General features: G+C 39.1%; 1 protein-coding gene across 10 annotated transcripts in view; it reads left to right on the plus strand.

Annotated features, from left to right (window-relative positions):
- The window catches only part of LOC129727220 (moesin/ezrin/radixin homolog 1), a 70,857-nt gene extending 43,400 nt beyond the window's left edge, over positions 1-27,457 (plus strand). For 2 of the 10 annotated variants that reach the window (XM_055684942.1, XM_055685028.1), the window contains 8 exons: positions 12,583-12,762; positions 19,910-20,041; positions 22,089-22,115; positions 22,204-22,478; positions 22,541-22,847; positions 22,912-23,496; positions 23,817-24,029; positions 24,538-27,457. In XM_055684942.1, coding sequence (XP_055540917.1) covers positions 12,583-12,762; positions 19,910-20,041; positions 22,089-22,115; positions 22,204-22,478; positions 22,541-22,847; positions 22,912-23,496; positions 23,817-24,029; positions 24,538-24,702 — 1,884 coding nt within the window. In that variant the 3' untranslated portion in view covers positions 24,703-27,457. Of the gene's footprint in view, positions 1-2,106; positions 2,711-12,582; positions 12,763-19,909; positions 20,042-22,088; positions 22,116-22,203; positions 22,479-22,540; positions 22,848-22,911; positions 23,497-23,816; positions 24,030-24,537 lie in introns of those variants that run through there. The other 8 variants (XM_055685450.1, XM_055685540.1, XM_055684850.1 and 5 more) reach the window with 7 other exon arrangements.
- The last annotated feature ends 423 nt before the right edge of the window (positions 27,458-27,880 follow it).

A 27,880-nucleotide genomic window follows, 5' to 3' on the forward strand; every position in this document is an offset into this window, starting at 1 on the left:
ACGTGAAAACAAAACAACAGAAATATTAAGAAAAATCATTAAAAATAATGTTTACATTTAATGACAACATTTCTCTCCCTGAAAATCCTAAAAATATAATTCTTTTTAAATGATGTGGATCCTTAGTGAACATTCTCCGATATTTTTGTTATATGTTAAACACGTTTATCGTTCAGGTCGCTGTTTATTGATACCGGCCCCACAATCCATTACCAAATAGTACTTCTTCACGGTGATAAGATTCGCCATAACGCTAATTAGAATGATTGCATCGGCAAGGTGTATGCGTTATCTATTGGCCACGGCACATGTCTAAAGAATCGCCGAATTGTTTGCGTATCTTATCGGTTGGTGGAAGGTGTAGGAATCTTTTCCGAGTTTCGCAGCCCGCAATTGATCGAAAGTATTCACGTGTTCCGAATAGCAACACGACGCGGGTTCACGGACCCGACACTCCTATTGATGCGCCGATGGCACCAATTCGCGTATCCTGAATAGGTGCTATTTTTGGTCACGTCTATTACATCATCGTTCCAGATCGGTTTGCGGTAGTAGATTTTGAAACCTTTTGTCTTGCGAATTATATTTTGTTCAAAACCCGGCGAGTACACTTTGGTCGGGCACAGCAGATCTTTTACGTCACATTATGCCAACACCAACGCTGAGATAAACAAACAAGATTTTAGGCAAGCAACTAGGCGGCCGATAAAATAAAACCTGAGTCACATGTGCCGTCGTCGGTGCCAGTGACAATACTGCGCCGCGATGGGGGTTTGCAGAATACATCTACGCGATTTATTGTGTGTGCCTCTGCATCAGCGGCAGATGAATTATGGAATGTCATGCACTATGTGTGGAAGTCTGTTTTCAACCGAGAGTTAGTCACATGACGCGCGGATACCAGATGTGGTAATTTTGCTATTTTCAATTGCGTTAAAGTTTTATTTTTTTTTTTTAATCATAGATAAGCTTTGTTTCTTTTAGTTTCAGTTATATTGTCCATACAAATTTTTCCTTTTGAGAGAAAATAGGAAATCCTCTTAAACGACTCTGGGTGGTAATAACGGCATGTTGTACCGCGACGTTCAAATTTATGGATGCCGTCATCTCGTATAAGCCCACACAAAACAGGTTTTCGGATGCAATGTTGCATGCCCACATCCAATAGCTGCACGTCTGATGAGGAATTTGCATTCTCTCTGGAAAACTATGTACGCGCTCTCTCTCTCTCTCTCTCCTACGGGCGGTAATAGTCTCTCAAACAGTGAAGAAAATCTCACATAAAAGATCATCGTCATTGTCAAACAAATCGATTGCCAAACTAACACTGTGGTCGTGTACGTCTGCGACGCAAATGACCAAAATCTCACCTACCCTAACATGGCTTTAACAAGTGACTAAGCGAGAGTGAATTGTGATCCATTACGTTTTACAATTCGAGACCTGAAACCGATTGTTTGTTACATCACTCGATTCACCTGTGTGACTATCTGCCGTAGCAGAGATGAACGATGATTTAAGCAAACAGAAAAGACTGGATTTGTGGCGATCGGTAGAGAAGCCTCTTCCTCGCACACATACATAAAAAGTGCCGAACAGGTGTGCTCGTTTCTTTAGACGATACCGACGACAGTACCCGAAATCTATTATTATCTTTTAATAACTGTCTGTTGAATTTCAATTGGAACCTCGATCATTGTTACAAATTTGTTAATGAATATAGTACTCATCGTATTATATCGAAACACTAGCACGGGTAAATTTGATCATCCCTAGCTGCTAGAAAGTTAAACCTATCAGTATAACACCAACACCAGCCGATCGCTGGAAGAAGAAAAAAGAGAAAAAGCGGTTCAATTGCAAGAAAAAGAGCGAGTGAGCGAGCGTCTTAAGCCGCGCTCAAAGTCTGTCTCAACAATAGCCGTTGCAAAAGTTGAATCAAAAAGCCCACCTGCAAGGCGTTCAGAGAATCCCAAGCTACATGCTCTCACATTTTTTTTTTGTATTAACTGCGTGATGTCATCTTCTTTACCAGAGGGTACGCGCCGATTATAAGTTTGCGGAGGGGCCTTTGCGAAGATCATTTCAGTACACTTCGGACGGTTGGGGCGATCGAATAGAGAAGCTTAGTAAGTAACGCGTTCCAGCAGAAGAGGAAGTTAAGCGGTTCAAAGGTGATCCTCGCGGTCCGATCGATTACGCTGGTGCAAAAGTGATTCAGCGGTGACTCCCGTTTCGCTTTCAGTTAGCAAACGATCGCATTTTTTCTTGTGGTTCGTGTCCCAAAAAGTTGCAGCAGGTTTTGCGGTGCGATAATCTTTGACTGCGGTGAAACGAGAGACACAAAGGAGGAACACTGGGAACTGTTTTTGAACCAGAATTCAAAAACGGTTTCAGCAGACAGAGGGCACTGTGGAAAACGGTTCGGTTGAAGTAACGGTCAAAAGTTTGATTCGGACGCGCATCGCAGGGCATCGAAAGTGAATGGGTACAAGCGAAGTGGTTCTGTTTGCTTGGGCAATTTTAGAATAGTGAAACGTTTCGACAAAAAAAAACAATTTGTGCTGTTTCTGTTTTAGCAGAAGTTTTTTTTTTATAATATAAGTGTTTCCTTTGTGCTGAAAAAACAGTGCTCCATAGTTTGTGATCCGGAATTAACACAGCTAAAAGGCTTGTAAAATCTTCCAGGATGGTGGCCAGCGGAAAAATGGTAATGCTCGATTCCATTATACTATAATTTGTTTTTTTTTTACTATCGTCGCTTTTAAATAAGGCGTCGTTCGCAACTGAATCACAGTTTTGACTTTATTCTGCGAGTTTCAAGCTTAACCGTCTGCCACAAGTGGCAATAACTAATCAAAACTGGTTAAACTGTAAGTTGGGTTCAAAACATCTTGAATGAAAAAAAAAGGCACAAATAAGTTTTATAGTGGGCTTCCAAACGATCAAAGCCAAATAGACCACAAGACCGTTGTTCTAGTGAGAAAAAAGTGTGTGCTGTATTATTTGAACGTCCATTTTTTATTTGAAAAAAAAAACATGAAAAGGTTTTCAACGTTTCGCCACGGCTAGATTTTTTGGACTTAATAACGGAAATAAAAAAAAATGGCAGGCAATTTCCGAATGTCTTGGATAATTCTCCTTCAAAAATCTATGGCTCAAAACTAATAAAATCTGGAAAACTTTAAATGAATTCACTCGGGCTTGACGCAGGATAGCAAATAAAATTTGTTACAGAGACCGTACACAACCGAGCGGGCCAGTATGAAATAGTCAAATGCCAATATTACTCACACTGCGAAAAGTGCAAATAGAAATAAGTCACATAGATTTGATTTTTTAAAATGTTAAATTTTTAATTCGAAGTTTGAACTTGTGTATAACGAAATAGAAACAAAATAAATTTCAGAAGCATGTGCTACCACGAAAGACAGTAGAATAGTATTTTTTTTCCAACGTCACACGGCAGTGGTCCATGTGATATTTTCGAAGGCAACATGAAATGAATAAAAAATTTTTTCTTTGACAACGTGAGGAAATGGGAAACACAGTGATGTGAAACCTATTTTTGTTGAAAAGAGAATTTTAACAGAAGTAAGTAAACTAAAATAGAAAAAATAATTAACATAATGAAATAAAAAAAAATTAAAATATAATTTTCCTAAACGAAATTCTTAAAGCACTGATTTTTGAGCGTACATTTGCGAGTTCGATTAACCAAAAATCTTTGAAGTATTTTTATTCATTTTTTACTATAGTATTTGTTTTCATACCTATGCCATATTTAGAGAAATATGTTAAAAATTCATGGTTCGATATTCTACCAGCCAAAATCCCTAGTTTAAACTCAAGCCGAATGTATGAACGCGTGATTATTGTTTTTTTTTTTTAATCGCATAGTTGACGTTCTGTTTAATTTTACACTCGGTTGGTTTAATGAATGTTTTGTAATACCATAACTGCCTATTACCACTAGGTTTCGTTTAAAAAACTCATCTAGAATTTTAATTTTGTTTCACATCACCGTTGTTGGTGGTTTATTGTTATCCGGTCCCATCACCCGGAAAATATTATTACTGCTCAAACGATTCTTCTATGAGTCTAACAAAGGTAAATTTCAACATTGATCACATGACAAAACAACACTCAGAATCGCCAGCTGTCACGTAGAACGGTGATGGGGCGATCGTGTCTATTCGAGGTGACTCCCGGTCCATTTCGCGGCCATCCGAACAATTCAATCTCTGAACGGGCTTTCAATGATAAAAACTTGAGGTTCTTTAAAAAAAATAACGTGTGCCTCTGAGTAGATATTGTGCTTCCACGGACTGTTATTCTGTAATTTCCTGAGGGTGTTTTTGGTCCGATCCGTTCGTATAGACAGACCGCATATAACCATGTTAGATCTAATTCAAGGTGACTAAATGCTAATACAACGCCGAGTTTGCAGTCATTACACGGGCCGCGAGAAAAGAAAGCTCTCATGTTAATATACCGTGAAATGAAAAAAAAAAAACGCTGGGCGGTCACGTGTTTCCTCACTTACTGGGGCTCACCTTTGAACCAATAGTAATTCCGAGCGGAGATGAGAACTGACCGCCGCCAGTTTGCCTGCCGCTATTTCGCATTCGCATTATAACCAACCGATCTAATCGATTTCCCATTCTACCGCAAACCTGTGCGGTGATTGGAAGACGGTTTCAGGCGGATTCATCCTCTTCTCTAAATTGCTCAATCATGACTTAATGTGTACCTTTATCGGTTTGGTGTGAGTGTGTCATCATGTAAGGTTATAATTACCAGACGACGACGGTCGATGACGTGACTCACACCGTTCTCAAGGTCAGCGCCGGAGAACCACAAAGCACACAAATCTTGCAACTTCATTTTGAAGTAAATTCTAGATTTTGCTTCTCTGAGTTGCATACTTTTGCTTACTTTTTGAGCGAAGATTTCCACTCAGAATGTTTCGGTAATGTTTCCTAGTCATAATTAACTACCACCATTAGTGACTAATACCTATTGAAGGTCAACTAGAATCTCAAACTATCTTATTAAAATGGATGGAGTAAAAAATACATTAACGAGTTTTGTTCTGCTATTCTATTCTATCGTGCTGTGTAGTAAAGTTTCAATGTTGCCACATGAAGTAATGGTAATAAATAAAATAACAAACACCAGTAAAATGCTCGCACGTCGCAATCTAGATTCAAAGCACGTCACGTGCCATGGATAAGTTCCTAGCTTTCCTTGATCTGGTTCTCCGAATCGAAGGAATGCTGCAGTTTATCCGGTCAATCCAATTAGGACCTGGTGATGTAGGCTTCGAACAGTTGACGAATGGGTTGAGTTTTGGAAAACAGATTGTCGCAAAAATGCTTACAAAGTGTTGCACAGATTGTGCTCATTCGTGCTTCAAATTTGGAGCTCTGAATGTAGATGATAAATGAATTCGTTCATAAGTATTCGGTCTGTCACCAGGTTCATCGCTTGTGTGCAGTTGAGATTACTTACCAAACATGGTCCACTGAATTCAAAAATATTTTCTCTTCTTGACGTTAACTAAAACAAAATTCCGCCGACAATAGTTTTGTAAGGAAGTAACTTGAGATCGCTTCTTTCTCTCACATATTTGAACAAGACTTGTTTGATGATTGTCATTGTTTTATCCATTTCATTAAGTTTTTGCCCTTTGAGTATACGAAGTGAATGTCATAATACTTGAACAGTTTTCTCCCCCAGTCTTCCCTGGTAAAGGTTTTGTTTTAATTCGAAAGCTATTTGAAGCGTCTTCTACAGGTAAGGAAGGTTTCTTGTTGGCACTTCCGAAAACACTTGTGGACAGGACATGAGGTTGTAGAACAATAGCCACTTATTCTGGGTTAAAAGTTGGCAAATTTTGCACGTCATCAATTACGCACGACCTTTTAAACGCAAAAAAAAAAACAAGCAATCAAACAAAAAATCGTACAACCATTACGACATAACCGAAGAAAAATACCTAGACTGTTCAACGTGGCAATGACGGTTCATGATGTGTTGATTTTCTTCGAGTCAACCCGGATACCTCATCGTCTGAAGGTTGCTTGCTTGCGCCTGCCGCCAGTTGTCTGGGTTGGGGTGTATGGTAACAAACAGCCTCTGCCGCTGCATAGCTTACGCACAGCAATTAAGTACAACAAGACCCATATACGAGGCAAGCGCGGCCCTCCTCCCCCGCAGAACAATCGATGTATACAAATTGCACTCCGGCCAAGTACCGCCATTACCACCGTCACGGACAGACAACACAGCAAACAAACGCGGAGTCTACCCATATCGGGGATGCGTTCAATAACAATAATAATATCAGAATAACAGGAGCCGCTGATGTTGCCGAGGCGACGCATTCGAGTGGTGGAGTTGCATGGGAGTGCGCACAAATATGACTAAAATGTTTTTTTTGCACACCTTCGATGTTGCTTTTCACAAGGTAGGATTCGTCAAGACATGCTCTAACCCTGAAAAAGTAAACCGAAAATAAATAATGGTTATGCTGAAACGTTTCAATTTTTTTTACTTACCAAGAAAGAACAACATCTAGAGTGGTTAAGGCACGGCACGTTACACAAGAATCTTCAAAACAATGATTAAAATATTTAAAAGTGTTCGGAAATCAGATGTGAAATTTCCCAATTGTTCAACATCCTGATAGCACCTCAAATTTGCACATGCACAAATGTGTAAATAACCACTTGAGCAGCGCTAATTTTTCAATAAGTGTCTTCTAACAAAGTTTTGATAAAGCGGTAGACAAGTTCTCCAAAGTCATGTAGAACGTAAAAAAATAATTAGCTATTTTAGCCTTTTTCGAATCGATCTATCTGTCACGTCACGTCATGGCAATCACTAACTCTTCTCCTTATTATAAAGTTGCCTGCACATTCCTCTCCCTCTACCGTCGGAAAGTGTGATTGCATGTTCTATTGATTTCTGGAAGATAAGAAGGTTAGGATATAAAAAAGGAAAATTCTGAATTACTACAGGTCGGACTCGATTACATATAGTCTCCGATTTGACGTCTCCGAGCTATGACGTGACTTCTTGCACTAAAAATCAACGAAAAATGAATTTTCTCATCGATCCTATAGTTTCAAAATGATGGCTATTTTATTTTTGCTGCAATTAAGATGCTAATTTTTATAGATTCAAACATGTTTTGTTTATGGAATTGCTGAAAATGCTCCAGAGCTCGAACTGGAAAAAAGATAATAGGTCTTTAACCGTTCCAGTGAATTTTGGTGCCCCTATATGTTTTGGAAGCGCCTCAAATTTTTAGAGACTTCAACGAAATTGTCCCGTAAAAAGCAAAGCAAAGCCTCGGTGCTACATTCCGATTCGGAACTCGACCTTCTGTTTATTATACACAGATTTCGCAGACAACTGTTAAGTGTACAGGACAATTTCGGGGCCAGCGCTACGATAATACTAACACTAACAGTCTATCCCGAGCCGAGACTCGAACCTACGACAACTGGCTTGTACCTCGAGACCAGCTGGGAGGCTGAAGTTGTCCCAAACCAGCCGAGCAACTCTGCGGCCTTTCGATGTACTTTGGAGGCGGCTATCTTGCTTTAGGGCAGCTTTTTTTTTACTTTGTCGACCAGTGTTATAAATATTTTCGATTTTATCGATCTGGATGTGTTTATCAACAAAAAAAAAATATATTTTTGTTCAAGATTAAAGTGAACAAAAGCAAATTACTGGTGAGAGTTTAAGCAGGAAACAGTTTATGTCTGATCCTTTTCAGTTTTGTGATTTAGATATGAGAAGCTATGATAGTCGTAAACTAAATCAGTTAAAAACAAATTTCAATGGCCGGGAAAATTTTTTTCGATACAACAGGGAATATCAGGGAATTTATTTTTGAAAATAGAGTCGCCACCCTGCCATCGCTTCCAGATGACTTCCTACTGAAAATTAATTTTTAATTATGTTTGGAACCACCCTAGTGAAAAAAATGAATGAACCACCCTAATAAAGATTAAGTTTGAGATACTTAATGCACATTAAAATAATTTACATGTGGTTTGAAACGAGTTGTAAGTAATTTTAGAAACCAGTTCTGAAATATTAATAAATTTTTTTTTCGGCGCTTCATGCTTTTCTAGGTCATTTGACATTGAAAAAAAAAGTTTCGGTTTTCCCTATTTCATGTTTTTCCCCCTTGGTCGATTTTTGAGGGTCGAAAAATCACAACTTTGAGCGCTTTGACGCACCCCTAATCAATGTTCGATTGAGCTGAAATTTTGCACAGATGATTTTAATTGGACCAATAAACAAAATGTACAAGGTCGGTTTTCGAAATTTGACATGACCCTTTTTACTGCCACCCTCATAAACATGTACATACTAAAGAAAACACAAAAATGGACGAGACGTAACAAATCTACTCATAGTTGTATAATCCAAAAAAGTTGTTTTCAAAAAGTTCAAATGAGGAAAATAAGTTATTTTAAACATAATGCTTCCCGATCAAAAAATACTTCTGAGGTTTTATGTTGACCAGAGCATTCCTTTATTTGCTGAAAATGTTATGAGTAGAGTTACTTTCGCACATTGGTTCGCACATTATTGAGTAGATATGGGGTACTAACAAAACTGAATAAGCTTTTCAGAGCTATGAATTGCTGCACACACTTATTTTAAAAATTTTACAATATAAATCGTCTTTTCGTGGCAATGTAAATCGTCATTTCGAATGTCTTTTAGCAATAGGACTCGAAAGTTTCGTCTCCTCTAAAAAAGTTCCCATGCAAAATTTCAGCTCAATCGGACTTTGGGAACACGTGCCTCAAAGTGGTCAAATTTTCACATTTTTGACCGATAAAAAATATGCACAGGTATTCATGAAATGGTCGATATCGAAAACAATTTTTTTTTGTGCCAAAGAGGCAAAAGATGCCGTTGTGCTATTGGTTATTGTTTTTGAATCGCGACTCATTTTTGAGATGCTATGTTTTAACTGTAACCAGCACGTGCGGTTAGATTGTTATAACATTTTCAGCAAAGCTGGACACAAAAATATAATTATGAATTAAATATCTCAAAAAACTCTTTTTTATGAATCTTAATTTTTTTTCTGGAAAAAAACTACACATTATAGGCTAACCAGTAATAGTTTACTGAAATAAAATACAGTGATCACCCGATTATATCTCACCCTGATGTTTTTTGGCGTGATAAAATAGGGAAAGTGATAAAATGGGGAAATTTTTAATTTTTTTTTATTGAAGATGTTAAATCAATAACTAAATACGTAAAATCAGCGATTTTAATTTTTTTTTGGAAAATTTATCTGTACAAATATATGAAAAAAGCTGCAGTTGTTTTGTCATAAATCGATATATCTGAATAATGACAAAAGATAGAGAAAAGTTGTCAAGGGATGAATTTAAGAAAACTGTCTGAGCTTCTATAAAAAATATTTAAAAAATTCAATTTGAGATCCTATACTGAAAAAAAAAAAAATTCAAAACCCAAAAGTGACTATAAAAAATCGATCATCACTATTTTTTTAAACATTTTTTTAGATAGATAATTCAGTTGCCTGAAACTTTTCTGAACAAACCTAAAAAAATCGATGTAAAGTTGCAAATAAATTACAATTAAGTTTTTTATTCGTTCATGTGTTTGTTTGAATCGGTAAAATGAATTACTTGCTTTTTTGTAGCCCAGTAGCATAAGCAAAATATTAGATGTTCTCACAACACTAAACTTTGCCGAAGACAGCATGCTGATATCTCTCACATATTGCAACCAGAAAAATCATAAAATATAAATAACGATTTTTAATGCCTTCTCATAGAAAACTTTATGTTGCTTGGAGATAGAAACATGATGTCTTCTGTAAAGTTTCTTGTTTTAAGATCACCTTATACTTTGCCTAAGACACCAAACGTCTGTCTTTATCCAATGAAAAAGTAAATATTCTATCTCACTTTTAGGAGAATTGATCACCCAGTTTTCTTCATCAAAAGATGCGTTTTCAAATATTTTGAAACTTCTCCGAACATATACGGTTATAATAAACATTTGTATCACTATTCAATTACTCGCACGATAACAGCAAAATGTAACATTGTGCATCGGTTGAATTTTTAATGTAAACTGCATCCAGAATGATACACAGAATTATGAAAAATATCTTAAATATTGAAGCGTAATAGAAAATCAGTTCACCCTGACATTTTTTTAATGAAATGTTTTATGATGATAAAATCGGGTGAAAAATGTGATAAAATCGGGTACAGATATAATCGGGTGATTACTGTAATATAAAATTTATTGAAAAAAATGTTTTCAAACTTCTTTCTACAGTGTATGTTTTTTTAGAAGGACAAAATTATCATATACAACTTTGTCGAAGACACTTTACCAATTAAACAAATTATTTAGATGCTAGAAATATTTTTTTATTATTGATTAACACTCGGCGCGGAAAATAATCTTAAAACTTGATGTCCCAGATTTTGTGCTAACATGAATCAAACGTCGGGATTATTTCCTATTACTATTGTTGGTTAGCTTGTACCTAATGTGTAAATTTGGAAGAGAAAAAATCAATATGAAAATAACAAAATCAGTTGAGATATTCGATAGAAAATCATAATTTGGTATTTTTTTCTGAAAACAAAAATCCTTTTTGATTCACGATGTATGTATTTTTTTTCTGGGAGGACAAAATTACCGTCTAAATCTTTACTGAAGACGTTAAGGCAATCAAATAACAACAATAGTACAAAATGTCTTCTTTGCTCGTAGAAACGTTCTATGGAAAGTTACAACCGAATCAAAAATGGTCGATTAAAATGGTTGTTTTTTATTTGTGAAATTTCTCCAATGTCTCAGGAATTCATAAAATGTCCAGATCTGGTGTTATCTCAAAACATAGACTTCGAAATTCATGAGCTGATGGTCCCTCATATAAAATTGAATCATTTTTTTTTATATTTTCAAACAAACTTTCAGACAATTCCCTAGAAGTCATCTATTGGCAACTTTTGAAAAAATAAGAAGCATACAAAAAAGATAACTAGGGTAGTAAGACCTACACACCGATAAAGTTTCATTAAGGTGAAACGGGATTGTGGTCTTTTCCTATACAATTTTGAGGTTAGAGTTCTTTTTACTTTTGTAGTTTGAGCGTAAAAAGTTCGGCTTCCACTAAACAAACAGCACTCAAATTGCTACTTCAGGCATGCAACAGTTGTGAAAACAATTGATCAAAGTTTCATGTACGTAGTCTTCATAAATCAAGTAAAAATTAGATTGCAAAATTCGAGTTGATCGCGACCACGTCCCGTTTCACCTTAAACTCTGAGAGGATGCTGCCAACATCTGCTCGAGTTGACTCGAAATGCGTCATTTAGTTTCTTGATGGCTATTCTACTTGCAGAGATATGAAAAAAAGATTTCATGGCGTAGATTATGGTTTTAAGAGTATTATTATCAAGCGTAAATGCGTAAATACAATTTTAATGCACACGAAGCCGTCATGCAGTCTAGTTAAAATCGATTTCAGTTCATTTTAATTTTTCTACACAATGAGATTACGATATGAGATTGATGTCGCGGTTGAAAAATCGAATAAGTCAAGTGAAATTTATCTCTAAAATTGGAACATTAACTGCGGTTACCATAAATCTTAAAAAGCCCCCTCGCGGCACGTAAATCCGGATTTAATACATGAACAGAAAGTTGCATATTCAATTCGAATTCAGAAAAACCTTCCGCATACCAATGAATTGAATTTCGGTAATCTTCCAGCGATCTTCATGCAATGGCACCTGCAATGTGCGGTGGCGGCGGGGTCTAGTAGCCAAGGCAAGTGGTGAAGGTCGTTGATGCCGACACCGTCGCTGCACCGCAGCTCACTGTCGGGTTGGCCGCTGTTTTGTGTTGAGGTTCAATAATTTTCGGCCTTCGCCTTTCTTATTCATCAGCGTTTACCCATCTTCCACCTCCTTCCCCTTATCACGTGTTGATTTTGTCTGCACCACCGTTACGTGTCTGGCAACAATCGGTTTTGTGTCTTGGCGTACGCGGGAAAATGAAGTTGTAAAATAGTGCGAATCTACGCACACGCTTTCGTGTGTACACTTTCTTTCCATCTGTGGCTTGCGGCCGTGGAATCCGCACCACCCAGTTTTTTTCGGGCCGGCGGTGGGATGTTGGGGGCCTGAAGATAACATAAATTACTGAAGGTCGAAGCTGACGAAGTTCGGCGAGAGTGAACAGCAGAGGAGAATGGGTGTTGGTACTCGCGTAACCACAACTACATTGTGCAGCAATTTGTGCGATGATTTATGATTATTGGATCGGATTCGCGTTCGTGCTGGAATGTCAGCAGTATTGGGAAGGTATTACCCCGAATGATGTAACGCATCACTCTATTGAGTGGTGATTTATAACCACAGAAGACACTAATTATCTCTTGGCATAACCTGAATAAACCTTTTTCATTCAGGAAAAAAAAAAAAAAAAAAATTTATCATTTGAGCTTACTAATTGAGTTTTTTTTTTAAATCTATCTCACCTTAGATGAACGTACGCGTCACAACGATGGACGCCGAGTTGGAGTTCGCGATACAGCAGAGCACCACCGGCAAGCAGCTGTTCGACCAGGTCGTCAAAACCATCGGCCTTCGGGAGGTGTGGTTTTTCGGACTGCAGTACACAGACTCCAAAGGTGATCTGACGTGGATTAAGCTGTACAAAAAGGTGGGTAGTTTCCTACTGCTTTACACATGTGATGGTTGCGTAGGAAGTAGTGTAGACCGGATCAGCTTCCGTAAAGTGTGGTAAAAGTAGGGCTTGTTATTTTATTTTGATTCGTGGGTTACTCGTAAGTAGATTTGAACTGGTGATTTCTGCTTTTGCAATGCATTTAGACGCCTGGTTATTGACCGCTCGACATTTCGGTCACTGACCAAGAGGCGGCTGTGGCGGCGGCAGTGATATGAAGTTGATTAAGTGAGTAATTGGCAGTTTACCGAATGAACAAAATGTTACCAAGCCCAACCGGAAGTGGAGTTCGTGGCTGCTTTGAATTTCAATTTGCTATTGCTCGCGTTTATGGGCTGAAATCGCAGTCGGTGTTCATGTGTAAAAGTTTGTACGTTGATGGTGAAGTTATCATTGGCGTTTTTAATAACATTAGTCATATCTGAGATTGTTACCATGGGGGAGGATCTCAGCCATATTCACGACCTCGATCTCATTTTGTAACTGTTCAAAACAGTGTCATCGTTGTTCGCAGCTGTTTTACTTTTACGTCCGTGCTAGTGTTATCACTGGTAAATGCGATAACAATTCTCGGGCGACGCAAAGGGCTTTCTGTTTATCTAATTGAGAGGGTTTTACGCCACTTGAAAAACTTAATATTAAATCAGGAGTACACGCAACCCGAGGGCGCCACCATTGTGACGCAATCGGTGCCAGGGCTTTTAATTAGTGCTGATAGATTTGGCGGAAATTACGATGAAAGTGTAAAGAGACACTAAAAATGTTATCCGCTGATTGATTTCATTATGGTATTTGTGTTACTTTGTTATACACCATATTTTTTCGCATCACAAAAACTATCATTTTAGAGCTTCTGATTATGTATTAGTTACCTGATTGTTATTGTTTTCAAATGCAGTTTCAAATAACTAATGCATTTTTAATTAATTGGAATATAAAGACTGCTTGTCAATAGAATTTAATATGTGAATAAAGTATAAAGCCTATCTTTCGAGTTGAAATTAAAATATTAAAGCCGAATTTTATCTTAATTGCTATTTTTGGAAATTCGTTTGGCACTCAGTACACAATGCATTAAAGTGGGCCCACAATACTCACACATGACAAACAACATTCGGTTTTTCTTGTCAGTCCGTCAGAAATAGACAACGAAAAGGTACCACCACTGAACCCTGGCGATGATGATGGAATCGGGCACTAAACGAAAAATATTTCACTGCTGAATCATCAATGGCTTCAATCATTTGCATTCTTTGCTAGTGAATGTTTTTTTTTTGTTCGTGACATAGATAAGTGTTTTTCAAGATAAAAATTTAGAGCTGCTTAGTGAGATCATGGCATTCTGATGACGTTCCTTGCTTTGAAAGGCTGATTTTTAGAGCTAGCAGGGTGGCCGGGAAAAAACCTGGGAAAAAACCTGGAATCGTTTGGAAACGGGAATTTCACTGAAAATTACAAGCCGGGGTGAGATTGTGCCATACAAACCCAATTTTGTCAGCCATCTCATGGCGATCATAAGACCAAAATTTCTTAAGTAAGTTTCCTCGAATACTTAACCAAAAAAAGACTAGTCCTGTGACCCGGAAAAGATGGCTGACATATCTTACAGTGCATAAAACAGTTTTTGTTTTTATTTATCTTTCTCTTGGAAGCTAACTTGACCAAGGTAAGCTCCCCGGAAGTAGCATTCAAATGGCTCGAATTTTGCCTAGAATAAATGGTTCACAACGATAATCTCGCGGGAACAGTAGCTGATAGATGTCGCCAAGAATACTCACAACTATTGAGTATGCATTCGACGAAGACATTGCTGACTTCCTACCTTGATACTTTTTGTAGAGATCTGATAGCTGCTTCAGGCAAGAAACTTCCTAACTTTACTGTGTGTATTAAGAAGATTCTGATTCTATCGCATGACAATGCCACGTTAAAGCGAGGTTTCTCCGTGAACAAGGAGTGCGTAGTCATGAATTTGAAAAAAAAAAAATCTTGTAGCGCAGCGCTTGGTGTACGATACAGTACAGGTTGCCGGAGAAGGACACGAAATTGATATTGATAAGGAGATGCGTGAGCTGCTGCAGTAACGTGTTTTAAGTGTTATGAAAATACTCTTTTATATATTACTCTTTTATATATTGAATCTTATCTGGTTGAGGTAAAAACGATTCCTTCAAACTCAATTTGGCCTATAATTCCTCGGTAATGAGTATTATATGCGTTGTTTATAAGATACTTGTAGACATCTCCTCTCGGAAAGGTGACATCCGTCGCATTTTTCGTTTTTTGCGACTATATCTCTTGATTCCAATAAGGCTGAACACGTCAAGAAGTGACTTAGAGCATATTGAGATGTAAATCGAAGGTCACGCTTTTTCATTCCTTAACTGCATGGAAAACTACAGAATTCAAAAGTACAATTAACCAGGAAAAATATTTGAACGAACCGGGAAAAACCGGGAGAAAACCGGGAATTTAATTTCGGGTTTTGAGTGGCCACCCTGAGCTAGAGATGATGAAACTCACCCCAGTGTGTTTAGAATTTTATTGCCCAAAATATGACAAAAACTTTTCCTGCAGCAAAATCTCTTGGCAGTAGCAGTAGTTTTCATTCAGGACAAAAGGGAAAAAATGAAGAAACAAATGAATGTGTTGTTTAAACCCTAGATGCCAATATGACTTATTTTTTCCTTTAGATTGGAGTTTCCCGTAAATACCAAAAAATATTGCCCGATAGACTCAATTGGTTTGATCCCGATTGCGTTCCGATGTTCGGAAGGGTTGGAAATTTGACATTTATAAATTTGCCAGTAGTATTGACGGTAGTACACTGAAATCCTCTAGTACGCAGAAGATGCGTTGAAGAACTTTTCGTGATTCCTGTTAAACCCCTTCAAAAGAGACTGACTAGTAGAACAGTTATTTCACACCTAAAACTGTTGAAAAATAAAATTAATTTCATTCCATTCCAATTCCAAGAACAAATCAAGAAAAAAACAATATGTTAGATAACAATAAAAACTGCCAAATTCCGTGTTACATAATATGTGAATGATCCCTTAAGACTGTATGGTAATTTTGACGAAATGTTTCATTTTTACAGAAACAGATCATGCCTCTCTATGTAAAATGGCATTGATGATTAAAAATAATTTCAAAGAAGAAAAAAAATTAGAGCCAGAAATGTTTGTTCGATCGATGTGATGTTTTCGGCAAAGTTTAGGATATCAATTTTGTTCATCAAAAATACACTGTGGAAAAGAATGTATTTTTTAATGAGATTTTTAGGATTTGTTTTTTTTTTCGAGACTGGCAATATTTTTTTGTTTTTTATTTCTATAAAAACTTTTTCTTACGGTCTATATTTTTTTCTGAAATACAAAAATGCCTATACATACACGAAGCCGTAACCAATCGAACAAACCTTGCTGGCTTTAAAAAAATAACTTCGATTAATTCTAGCTTTTTTTTTGTTTCTTCCTAATTAATGTTTAATCAACAGTTTTTAGCTTTCATAAAAAAATTATTCAAAAAAATGAGCTTTGAAAAAAAGTGAATTTCAAGAACATTGAAGGAAAAGGCAGGGTGAGAAAGAAAGCACCCTAAATGAACGACTTTCATGTAGCACAGTCTTTTTTGTCTGCGTACCCCTTGGCGATAACTTCAAAGGATTGAAATGTTCTCGCAGAGTGGAAGAGAGAAGTGGTAGTTCATGTTGTGGTAGTCTAGTTCAGGTTTCAAATTGAACTATGGTTTGTTTGATTGTCTCAGTCATGTTTTAAGAGCAAGTTTGAACAACGAATGAAGTATTATAAAGAAAAAAATGCTTTGTCCGCCATTACTGATTTTTATTTCGCGTATCTCCTGAAGGCTTTCGCAGACCCCTACGTCCGAAGATGTGATACCTAGCAAACGCAAGGGCTCCACACTGACAAAGCAGGTGAGCTGTCGTTTCAACTGCAACTGCAATGCAACTGCATCTTCTTTAGGTGGTGAAGAGCAAATCAGTGTCCAATAATAACTCCTGTGTAGAGATGTAGTTCACGACGCTTGAGACCGAGACGCCTCTTGGTTTTAGCAGGGTTTGGAGAGATAAACGTTTAGCTTGTCTGCAGCCCTGTGTGTTGTTCCATCGGTTAGCTAATTCTAGCGTTTCCCATGTTTCAAATGCACGCTCGACTACGGATTTGGAGGAATCCAGAAATGGCTCAGGGCCAATGACTCGCTGTGCTTATCCTTGTGGTACCCAGTACAGTAGAACTTGGTTCATATCTCCCGTAGTGCTGCGCTGCACTCCCATACTAATTTGGAACTAATGGGGACTTAGGAGCCAATAGTGCAGCTTAACTGCAGTTACGATTCAAATATATTTTGGCGCAGATGAGTATAGCGTACACTTCTGCTTGAAAAACGGTGGGCCAATAGTGCACCAGCACCCAAAAAAGGGGAGAGAACTCCTTCTCTTGTGGACAGCTTTCTGTCGCTTAGACGGTGATTGAAGCATCTCTCAATGTAGCTGTAATTTCTCTGCTCGAGAGCGTATTCTGAATGCAGCTCATTGCAGTGTTATAAACTCTCCTATTCAGGAGAGCTGTATTGATCAGAGTATAGGATGTTTTGCCAAAAGAGGCTTCAATATCAAGAAAAGCGCATTGCGCCGTCCCTTGACACTTCAGCGACTTCTCGATAAGAATCACTATGCCATGAAGAGCAGTTTCCACTCATTGCGGATATAGCTATCTTCAATTTTCTTCATTGATTACAAGAGTGTAGATGTAAGGCTTGTAGGCCCGAAAGTCTTAGGTAGAGTTTTGTCTGTTCTCCCTACTTTCGGTATGAAAATCACCATTCCGCCAACTAACTGAAATATAGCCCATAGTGAAGCTTGCGTGGAAAAGGTGTATCACTTCGGGCATAATGTTCCCATATGATTTTTTTTATAAAAATGGGTAGAATGCCATCTGGTCCTGGAGACTTCACAGGTTCAAACGAGCTTAATGCCCAATTGACTGAAGCTTCCGTGAACAACCTTCGAGAGAGCAGAATGGAGTCTGTACGCCTTGTCCTCGGACGTTGGTTGTTCGGTGACGGTGAAACTACCGTTCTCTTTTTTAACTGCCCTAGATCGCTAATGTGGTCTATGGACACACTTCCTGGAGTCGTGCGGATCGTTTGGATGCCCTCACGGAACTTTATCCTACAAATGGTTTAGCGTTGTACTTGGTGAGTGACGCTCTGTATTCATCCCAGTTGGGTGTGCTGTTAGCCCTGTTGAACAAGCGTCTGGCCACACGGCAGAGGTTACTGAGAGTTTCGTTTCACCAGGGCACATTGCAACACACGAACCTCTTCTTCAAGGGACAGCTGGCCATGTAGGCATCTCTGATCCTGCATTCATAATCCCGTGCAGCAACATCCAAATCGTAGGGTGTGCGTAGATCGATTTAATTGAAGGACAAAAAGAAAAATTATAAAAGATAATGATTTTTCGGGGTTAGGTTAAGGTAGAATTTGTTTGATAAAATATATCTAGCAATAGACTGGTTTTTGGGTGGTCCTTATTTTCTCCGCACGTACGTGGACCTATGTATTGCAAGTCTCTGGAAAAGTCTAAAAAATTAACTTAGCCTTTGTGAATTGGCTTACGGAATTTGTGTCCAAAGCGGTCAAAGTTTCGCTTTTCGACGTTGAAAAAATAGCATGAAATTTTCGATATGGGCTTTTTCATGCCAAATGCCTTAAAATGATGCAATATGTTTTAGAATGAATGAGAAGTCGAGATTCGATGTTGTCTGTAAAAAAATTCTTCAAAAGTTGACCTCCTGGGAGGATTTTCGAGCAGGAAGACTCCCAACCCTCAACCTCCCCTCCCTTGACTACACCACTAGGAAGAGATACTACTCCGTAGCTTGTGCAAAATCTAATATTTGAAAAACAAAAAAAAACGGTTTATCAACTAATTCGTACGCAGCCTTGAAATCTACACAATATTTGAAGGAAAAAGAGTACACGAAAGGGAACTTTGTGTCCGAAATGCTCCACTAAATATTACAGTTGAGTGTTTTTATCGGAAAAACAAAATGTGGTGAAACTGAGACAAAAAATATTAAGATTCAGTGCTTCGATGCGACTCAATTTGGATGTTTCTATGATGAATTTCTGAAAGCGCACCGATTGGTTTAATATCATTGGAACTGTAAAACTCGTTAGAAGAGTAATTCAACACCAACTGCTGGACATGCCTTAATTAAAGTTCTTTGTCAACCGCCACCATTTCCTAATTCACAGGTCAATTTACCGTCTGGGAAATAGTTCTTTGTTTCCCCTTTCCATCGGTGTGCGGAAAAAAGTCACAACAGGTTAAACCAGTCGCAGGAATGAGCTAGCCATAATACACGTACACGTCACTTGTAAAGCTTCCATTCTAGCAAACCGACGGAATGGGGCGGCGTATTCGATTGCAATGTAATTGTTCGCTTCCGTAGTTTTTCCGACGACCGGCGGCCGGTAAAACGCAACACTATCAACCTGACCAATTTGGTTGCTCAATCAACTGCAAGCGCCGCGTCATCGTAAGATGATTTACTGTCACACACCGCGACAAATTTCCTGATAGCAGCAGCGGCGGAAAATCGCAATCTCAAATTGTTGTCATTTCAGCTGCTTTCAGCAGTTACATTCCACTCAGCACTCGGATGGCTCACTTTATGTCAGTAGGTTAACATGGGGGAGAACTCTGGAATGCGCCGTGAAGCGGGGAAGCACTAGTTATCAGTTATGAAATATTAATCACTCTATTTACTCTGCACTGCTGCTGTGCAGCCGGGCAGACGTTAGTCATATCTGTCATATCCACTCCTAGCTCGCAGCACCCGGCCCGGTTTCGTGGTGGCGAAGGTGAACTACATAAATTGTATGACGTTACGTAGCGATAGTTGTGCGGAGAGTGTGTGATGCGTGTGTGTCGTAAGACTCTGCTAGATGTTTTGTTGTAATTAAGTACACACCATTTATCGCGGCTAGTTTCCATGTGACAACATGATGTGTCTAAATTAAAAGCGATAGAAATAAAAACACCACCATTTTTATAATACCCCTATATTTCGGGCCCTATGCGGCGGAGCAGCCTGAAAATGTCGTCTGTAAGCACATGAAAAAACTTAAAACTATTATCAAGCGGAACATTGAGCAGCGCATTTCGACCGGACAGCAGAAGGCTGATGGTGACGATGAGCAAGACTCGGACGGAGACGATATGGTAAGAGTTCTTCCTTCCTGAAAGGGTAGCGTCGTATCCGCACATGCCGGTTGTGTGACCAGCGTTGCCAGGTTATTTTTTTAAAAATCTGGAAAAGGCAAAATAAAAATCATTCATTTCGTGGGGTGAAAGGTTAATTTTTCGGATAAAAGTCTTGGGGTACGCAAAATTTGAGGTGACAAAATTGCAAAATTTCGCGCCAAAATTGAAATGATAACTTTTTTGCGGAACAGAGAAAATAAAATCTGGATAAAATCTGGATCATCCATAAAAAATCTGGATAATTGGACATCAAAGCTGTTTACCTGGATACATGTTCAAAAATCTGGATAATCCAGCTAAATCTGGATACCTGGCAACGCTGTGTGTGACCATGGTTAAGGTTTCGGAATAGCCGTGCTTAGCTAGCAGGGTTTTTGCCGATCAAAGGATCGGAAAAAGTATGATTATACGCTTGACAAAGGTTGTGTAATAGCTAAGAAACATTCGTTATTCATAATTCGGATCTAATAAAAATCCACTCAAACAGATATTTTAACTATCAACCCATGATTGTTATTGGGGAATCACGAATAATTAAGAAAAAATCAGTATTGTAATGAAACAATTTCTTTCCTTCTATTAACTTATTCTGACACTAGAATTCGTTTAGGTAAACTACAATACTATCAACTTTTTTTGTCTTAAAGTTCAAGATTGATATGACGTCAGATAGCGTTTCATTTTCAACCATTCAAATTCTCACATAGTATAACAAACAGAACAGAATCTTTCCGTTGGCCTCCATTCAAACGTCACAGTAGGCTTTTTTCGGTACATCACAAGACTTTGGGACGTCAACTCAAACTCAACTCGCCGGAATTCGTTGCGCTTGTGCGACGGTGTGAATTTCGATTTTTCTACCTAAAGACAGGACATTCGGCAGTTTACGGCAGAAGAATTTAACAATCCACAATGCGCTAGTATCTATTTGATTATTTGTGTTAACATGTTTGGTTGAAAGCTTCCATTTTCCAAATGTGTTTTTAACTGAAAAAGCCCATAACTGAATCGAATGGAAGTGGTTCCGATATTAACTCGGTTTGATAATAACAAAAAAAAACATACGAATCACTGCACCAATGCTGGTCACAAATTCTACAGCAAGACTATATTTACAATCTGCATGACATCATTCCCATATAAATGTTTTGTATGCGCAGCTCGTGCTGTCTGCGCTTTGGTGTTACCCCTTTCCCGCCGGCGTACCAAGGACTGCTCTCCGGACCCTAGCCGCAATCCGCTTACCCTGAGAACTATGAAACGAACTGGACACGATGAGTGCATAAATAAAAATGGTAAAAAAGGTCAGACTTGATGTAAGCACGCGGGAAGTGACCTCATGGACTGACTGATAAACTGCAGTTTTATAGCAGCATAGGATTTTATTTTCTAAGATGTGTTCATAGGAGAGAATAAACGCAACCGGAAGTTCAAACCGACGTAATTTACATGTTTACATTATTATGTGGTCGTTCATCCGCGGAACGCGAACGTATTATCGCTTTCAACTTAGAATGAACATCTTTTCTTGAAATCGAAACTCACGCTCTGATCGATCAACAACAAAATAGTTCCATTGTCAGTTCGTGATTCTTTACGAAAAACTAATCGAACCACAAAATGTCACGTCATCCACTGTTCTACAATTTTTTTTCTCGCGTTGTACTGCCACGAACGTGGTTTTTGAATGTCTATTTGCACAAACAATTAGCGCACATCCAACGGTGCCACGTCCCGGTGAAAAAAATGGCAATTTGATTTCACTCGTTCCCTGTGTTTGCTCTATCGGTTTAATAATTAGGTCCACTGATATCAGGCTAATAGAAGAAACCAACCCAACCGGAACTAGACAGAGTCACGAGCGAGATAAAACACGTTCTCGTCGTTGCCTTTGTTAGTCATCGAAATTTTTTTTCTGTTACACTAAAAAACAATACTCTAATAATTATTTCATTATCCCCACACTGCTTACGGTCGGAATGGACACCGTCTGTTCCGAATTCAGACTGGATCGATGCCTTTCTCACGATGGGTAATGATTTACCATCTAATCCCGAATGATTCCATGCACGAGTTACCTCTTATTCTAACTATGTCTCTTCTCCCCTATTCGGCAACAGGTCATGAGCCAGGACGTCCAGAAGAGTGACCCACTTCAGTTCAAGTTCCGTGCCAAATTCTACCCGGAGGACGTCGCCGAAGAGCTGATCCAGGACATTACCCTGCGACTGTTCTACCTGCAGGTCAAGAATGCGATCCTCTCGGATGAAATCTACTGCCCGCCGGAAACGTCGGTGCTGCTGGCGTCCTATGCCGTCCAAGCCCGCCACGGCGACTACAATAAGACAACACACACGCCCGGTTTCCTCGTTAACGACCGATTGCTGCCGCAGCGGTACCCTTTTCTCAAGTTATGTTTTCTTCAAACTTTCCTTCATGACTTTCTTTTTTTTGCAGCGTCATTGATCAACATAAAATGTCCAAGGATGAATGGGAGAACTCGATCACCACCTGGTGGCAAGAGCATCGTGGAATGCTTCGCGAAGACGCCATGATGGAATATTTAAAGATCGCACAGGATCTGGAAATGTATGGCGTCAATTACTTCGAAATTCGCAACAAGAAGGGCACCGAGCTGTGGCTCGGCGTTGACGCACTTGGCCTCAACATCTACGAGAAGGACGACAGGCTCACGCCAAAGATCGGTTTCCCGTGGTCCGAGATACGAAACATTTCGTTTAACGATAGGAAGTTTATCATCAAGGTGCGCGAATTGTACACGAGTGGGCATTCTGTTGGTCTGACTTTTGTTCTTTTTTTTCTTGCAGCCAATCGACAAAAAAGCCCCTGATTTTGTTTTCTTCGCTCCTCGCGTTCGCATCAACAAGCGCATCCTGGCGCTGTGCATGGGTAACCACGAACTGTACATGCGCCGCCGCAAGCCCGATACGATCGATGTGCAACAGATGAAAGCGCAGGCTCGAGAGGAGAAGAACGCCAAGCAGCAGGAGCGCGAAAAGTTGCAGCTGGCACTTGCCGCTCGCGAACGCGCAGAGAAGAAACAGCAGGAGTATGAGGACCGACTGCGAACCATGCAGGAGGAAATGGAACGCTCACAGGCCAACCTGATCGAAGCCCAGGACATGATTCGCCGCCTGGAAGAACAGCTCAAACAGTTGCAGGCCGCCAAGGATGAATTGGAAGCGCGCCAGAACGAACTGCAGGTCATGATCCGGCGTCTGGAAGAAACCAAGAACATGGAAGCGGCTGAACGTGCCAAACTGGAGGAGGAGATTCGCTTCAAACAGGAGGAGGTGCAGAAGATCCAGGACGAAGTCTCGATAAAGGACTCCGAAACCAAACGCCTGCAGGAGGAGGTCGAAGAGGCCAGACGGAAACAGGTAAAGCGTAAAGTATGTATGTTTTTTCGATTTTTCTCGTTCTCGAAGGCAGACAGAGCACAGAACGCACCTCACCAATACTGTACAGACCTTAAAACAGGCACCAAAAACTATCCTTTCCGTTACGTCTCTTCTGGATGCGGCCATCATCGCGAGAAACCACGATTCGGATTAAACTCTGGAAAATTCGTCTTCTATTTCTCTTGTGTACAGGACTAATATTTTATCTCTCATTATTATAGCTTACTATTATCACTTAGAATTGCATTTAGTTTTTTCCCTTTACATTGTTGATTTGGGTATGTCTAACGTAACGAATACATTATCCGCAGAACGAAGCGGCAGCCGCACTGCTGGCCGCGACAACCACGCCCAAGCACCATCACGTCGAAGAGGAAGAGGATAATGAGGAGGAACTTACGAATGGCGAAAATGGTACCCAGGACTTCTCCAAGGACTTCGACACCGACGAGCACATAAAGGACCCCGTCGAAGAGAGACGCACGCTGGCCGAACGTAACGAGCGTCTGCACGATCAGCTTAAGGTGAGTAGGGGATGCGCGGGAAAATCGGGTTATGTTAATGAATTGTCCTCCAAGTTGATCTCAAGGCAGGATGGTGACCTAATAAGCCTGTACTCGTATACTCGAGTCCCGGCTCGGGAGAAGATTTTTAGTGCCAGTGGTTTCGTAGCACTCCTTTACACTTAAACAGAAGTTCACTACGAAGTCTGAAAACAGCACGAGCCACCTCGGCTCTAATTCTCTGGATAAAAATAAGAAGAAGGGTAGAAGCATACACACAAGCACGAATTAATAATAAGCATGTCACTTGTACTCTCAGTAGTGATATTGCTAATAATTTAAGTGCTTATTGGCTAGAACATTTTCAGTTAAATATGTGAACTCCTTTCGTATGACATGATTGATAATTTGTTAGTCAATCATAACGGCATCCGAAGTGATGTGAAGATTGAAGATTTAAGTCAATAAAAAATACTACTGTACAGAGTCAAGAAATTTTACCATTGTTTTTTCCCTTCTTTTTCATCAGGCACTCAAGCAAGACCTTGCCCTGTCCCGCGACGACACAATGGAGACGGCGAACGACAAGATCCACCGCGAGAATGTGCGCCAGGGTCGCGACAAGTATAAGACACTGCGCGAAATCCGCAAAGGTAACACCAAGCGCCGCGTAGATCAGTTCGAGAACATGTAAGAAGACGTAGTACTCTATGTCAACCGGGACGGGAAGCAGCGACCACCAGGACCGACGGTCAGTCGGTTGGGGAAAGTCGATCGTGCACTGTCGGCGGCTATCCGCTGCGGCGGTAGCGGCGCAGCACCAGCAAGCGGTAATTTCTAACATTAGTTGTAATAGAATTGTAACAGTTTATAAAAGTGTAGTACTAGGTAACGTTCGGTATAGGATATAGAATGGGAGAATGTGAAGAGGAAAAAAATCCGCGCGTGTGTGTTAGTGAATAGAAAACGAGCGAGAGAGGAAGATCGAGGAATTAATGGTGATTTTAGTAGCAAATCACTATTGTTAATATCGTAGTTTTGTTCTGTTATTGGCTTCGGGTTTTTGTTTAAGTTCGAAAGCTAAACACACACATACACATACACACGCGCGCGTGTATGCACACAGAGAACAAGAATTCATTATTTGGTAGCGAAGCAAGAGAAGATTTGCCCAAGGCAAACAAAATTTACTATTTATTGGTCGGTTGTGGCGGTTTACACATTCGCAAACACACACACAGCGAGGCCAATTTCCCCCCTGCAACTAACTAATGAGACAGCTGTTAGAATACAGAATTTAGATTTATAGGACCAAAAAGTGGTGGTTTGTTGTCTTCGATTTAACCTTTATCATTTCGATATATCATGTCTATTTTATCTGGTTTAGAAGTAGTTTTCTTTTGGCAAAAGTATTCAAGCAGAGTTTCCTTTTTTCAAGCCAAACTTTTTCATTCCCTCCTGGTGTATTTTTATTATATGTAGAAATTACTTGAAGATAACTGAATAACAAAACGATAGGAAGCATACTATTTGTAGGATGACCATGTTGTTATTGCCAGCGGAACAGAAAAATTAGACTATTGAGGATGGTAGTAGAAGTTCGGGCAGTAGTGTGTGAGTGTTAGAAGTATGACTTTGTATAAGCTAGCCACACAAACAGCATACTATTACTTTGTTTGCACTCAAACACATTCACACTCAGAGAAGAAAACGCAAATTTTCGACCAGTCGTCGGCGGTTTGCTTGTTGGGCAGCATTTTCCGCCACTTCGTTTAACCTAAGTAGAAGCGATACGACAGAGAAAACGGGAGGAAACCGCTAACTAATACTTACTACTTCTAGTTTCCCTTATTCATTGATTATTCACTAAATGATAAATACACGAGCAAGTTGAGAGAAAAAAAACAAGGGGATCAAAAATAATAATAATAATTATAATCAAGTGGAGCGGAGTAACCGCGAAGTAGTAGCAGCGAGAAACGGGAATAAATTGTTATTAAGTTTAATCGATTACTCGTAGGAATTGATACTAAGTTTAAAACACAAACAAAAGCATATAAAAAAAGAAGCAAAAGCAGAAGAAAACATATGTTGATAATTTTAGCGTTTAGGGAATTCAAGCAACAATAATTTGCAGTTGTTTTCACACGCAATCAAGTGGAGAACCCGTTACAAACAGAGCTAGAACAAGAAAAAAATTAATTAAAAAAAAAAACGTATATAAAATTGATAAATTCGTTGGGTTTCTCTTGGTTGATTCGGAGAGAATGTGGGTTTGGCGCAGGGGAATATTTTCTTCTCGCTCTAGTGTGTTACATCCTCTACTGTTGTGTATACCCCGTGGTAGAGCATTGTGCATAATAATCTTAGCATTTCTGTGCATACAGCCGTGGACGCCAGAAGACCACAAAAATGAATATAATTTCTATCTGCCATTTTTAAGTTTTATTATTTTTTTATTTCTTTGTTTAAATTATTTTTAATAAATTGGATAATTGAGAATCGATGATACTGCAAGCAAAAGTTACACACAACATATACACATACATGGACACTATTCAGAGCAGACACTCACATCAACACATAAGCGCATGCTAGGAGTGACAAAGCCCCCAATCGGAGAAGTATAACTGAAAAAAATAAGTATGAAAAACTTATACACTTATGACCATCAATAAAACGAGAAAATCTCTACGCGTAAGCGCGTGGGAAAACGGTCTGACTTTTCGCCAAAGGTTTTGAGTGACTTCCACCACGCAACTTTTTGTTTGGCATCTCCGATTGTCTGTTCTTCCCTAGTGCCAGTATTCTATCCGTTTTCCGTGTTAACTTACCATCGGTTCCCTTTCTTTTTGGGCCGAGTCTGGTCATCCGCGCTACATCTTTGGTGAAAATTCAGACCTTGTAATGTAATTATACAAAAAAAAACTTTGATTTTCTTATTTTTCATTTCTTCGAAATATCCTTTCGTTTTTTTTTCTTATTTCTGTTACTAATCCATCAATTACGAGTAGCAAAATTGCTGTTTTGTGATATTCGAACATTAATCTCGCTAACAATAGACTGATTGCATCAGCGAAACTAAACTGAACGAAAAAAAAAAAATCAAAAGTGCTTTGATTCTAAAAGAAACAACAGAAAGACTACAAATCCATACAAATATTACAGCCTAACTTAACAGACAGATGTTGAAAAATTCGCTTTTGCGTCAGAATAGCAGGAAGCTTTAGGAACGTTTATAAAACGATCGTGTTTGCCAAGCAAATTCCAACTGCTGAATGCAGGAAAATAATTCCGTTTACTTTCAGCTTTTCGGAAGCAATAATACTTTTAATTGCGCGAAACCGGAATTGTCAATATGCTGCTAAAAATCTACTATTCGGTCTAACCTCTGAAGGTCTAGATGCAATCCTACGAAGGCACATTGCAATAAAATGTTTGAGTTCTCATTTGGTGGCCTACTTTTATCCGCAGTTAGATATCACTTAAGTTCGCGCTGTCTAGCTAACTTAAAATTTCTTCAATGCTCTTTGAATTGTAGAGTTTCCTTGATGTTTTTTTTTTTTTTGACAATTGACTGGAAGAAGGTAATTTTACGTTTTTTAGGATGAACCCAAAAGCATTGACCAGAAAGTGATGATGACATGCTCCCATTAACCTTTTTTTTTTAGATGATTTTTCTTCCCAGTGTAAATGTAACTACAATCTGTCAAAATTTGGTAATGGCAAAATGGAAAACAAAAAAGTTAAAATTTATTCTACAGTGTATATATTTTTGGTGCCTCCCCAGCTGGTCTCGAGGTACGATGCTGGCCTAACAAGCCAGTTGTCGTAGGTTCGAGTCTCGGCTCGGGAGAGACTGTTAGTGTCAG

Source organism: Wyeomyia smithii, chromosome 1 (genome assembly GCF_029784165.1).
Source record: "Wyeomyia smithii strain HCP4-BCI-WySm-NY-G18 chromosome 1, ASM2978416v1, whole genome shotgun sequence".
Lineage (NCBI taxonomy): Eukaryota > Metazoa > Arthropoda > Insecta > Diptera > Culicidae > Wyeomyia > Wyeomyia smithii.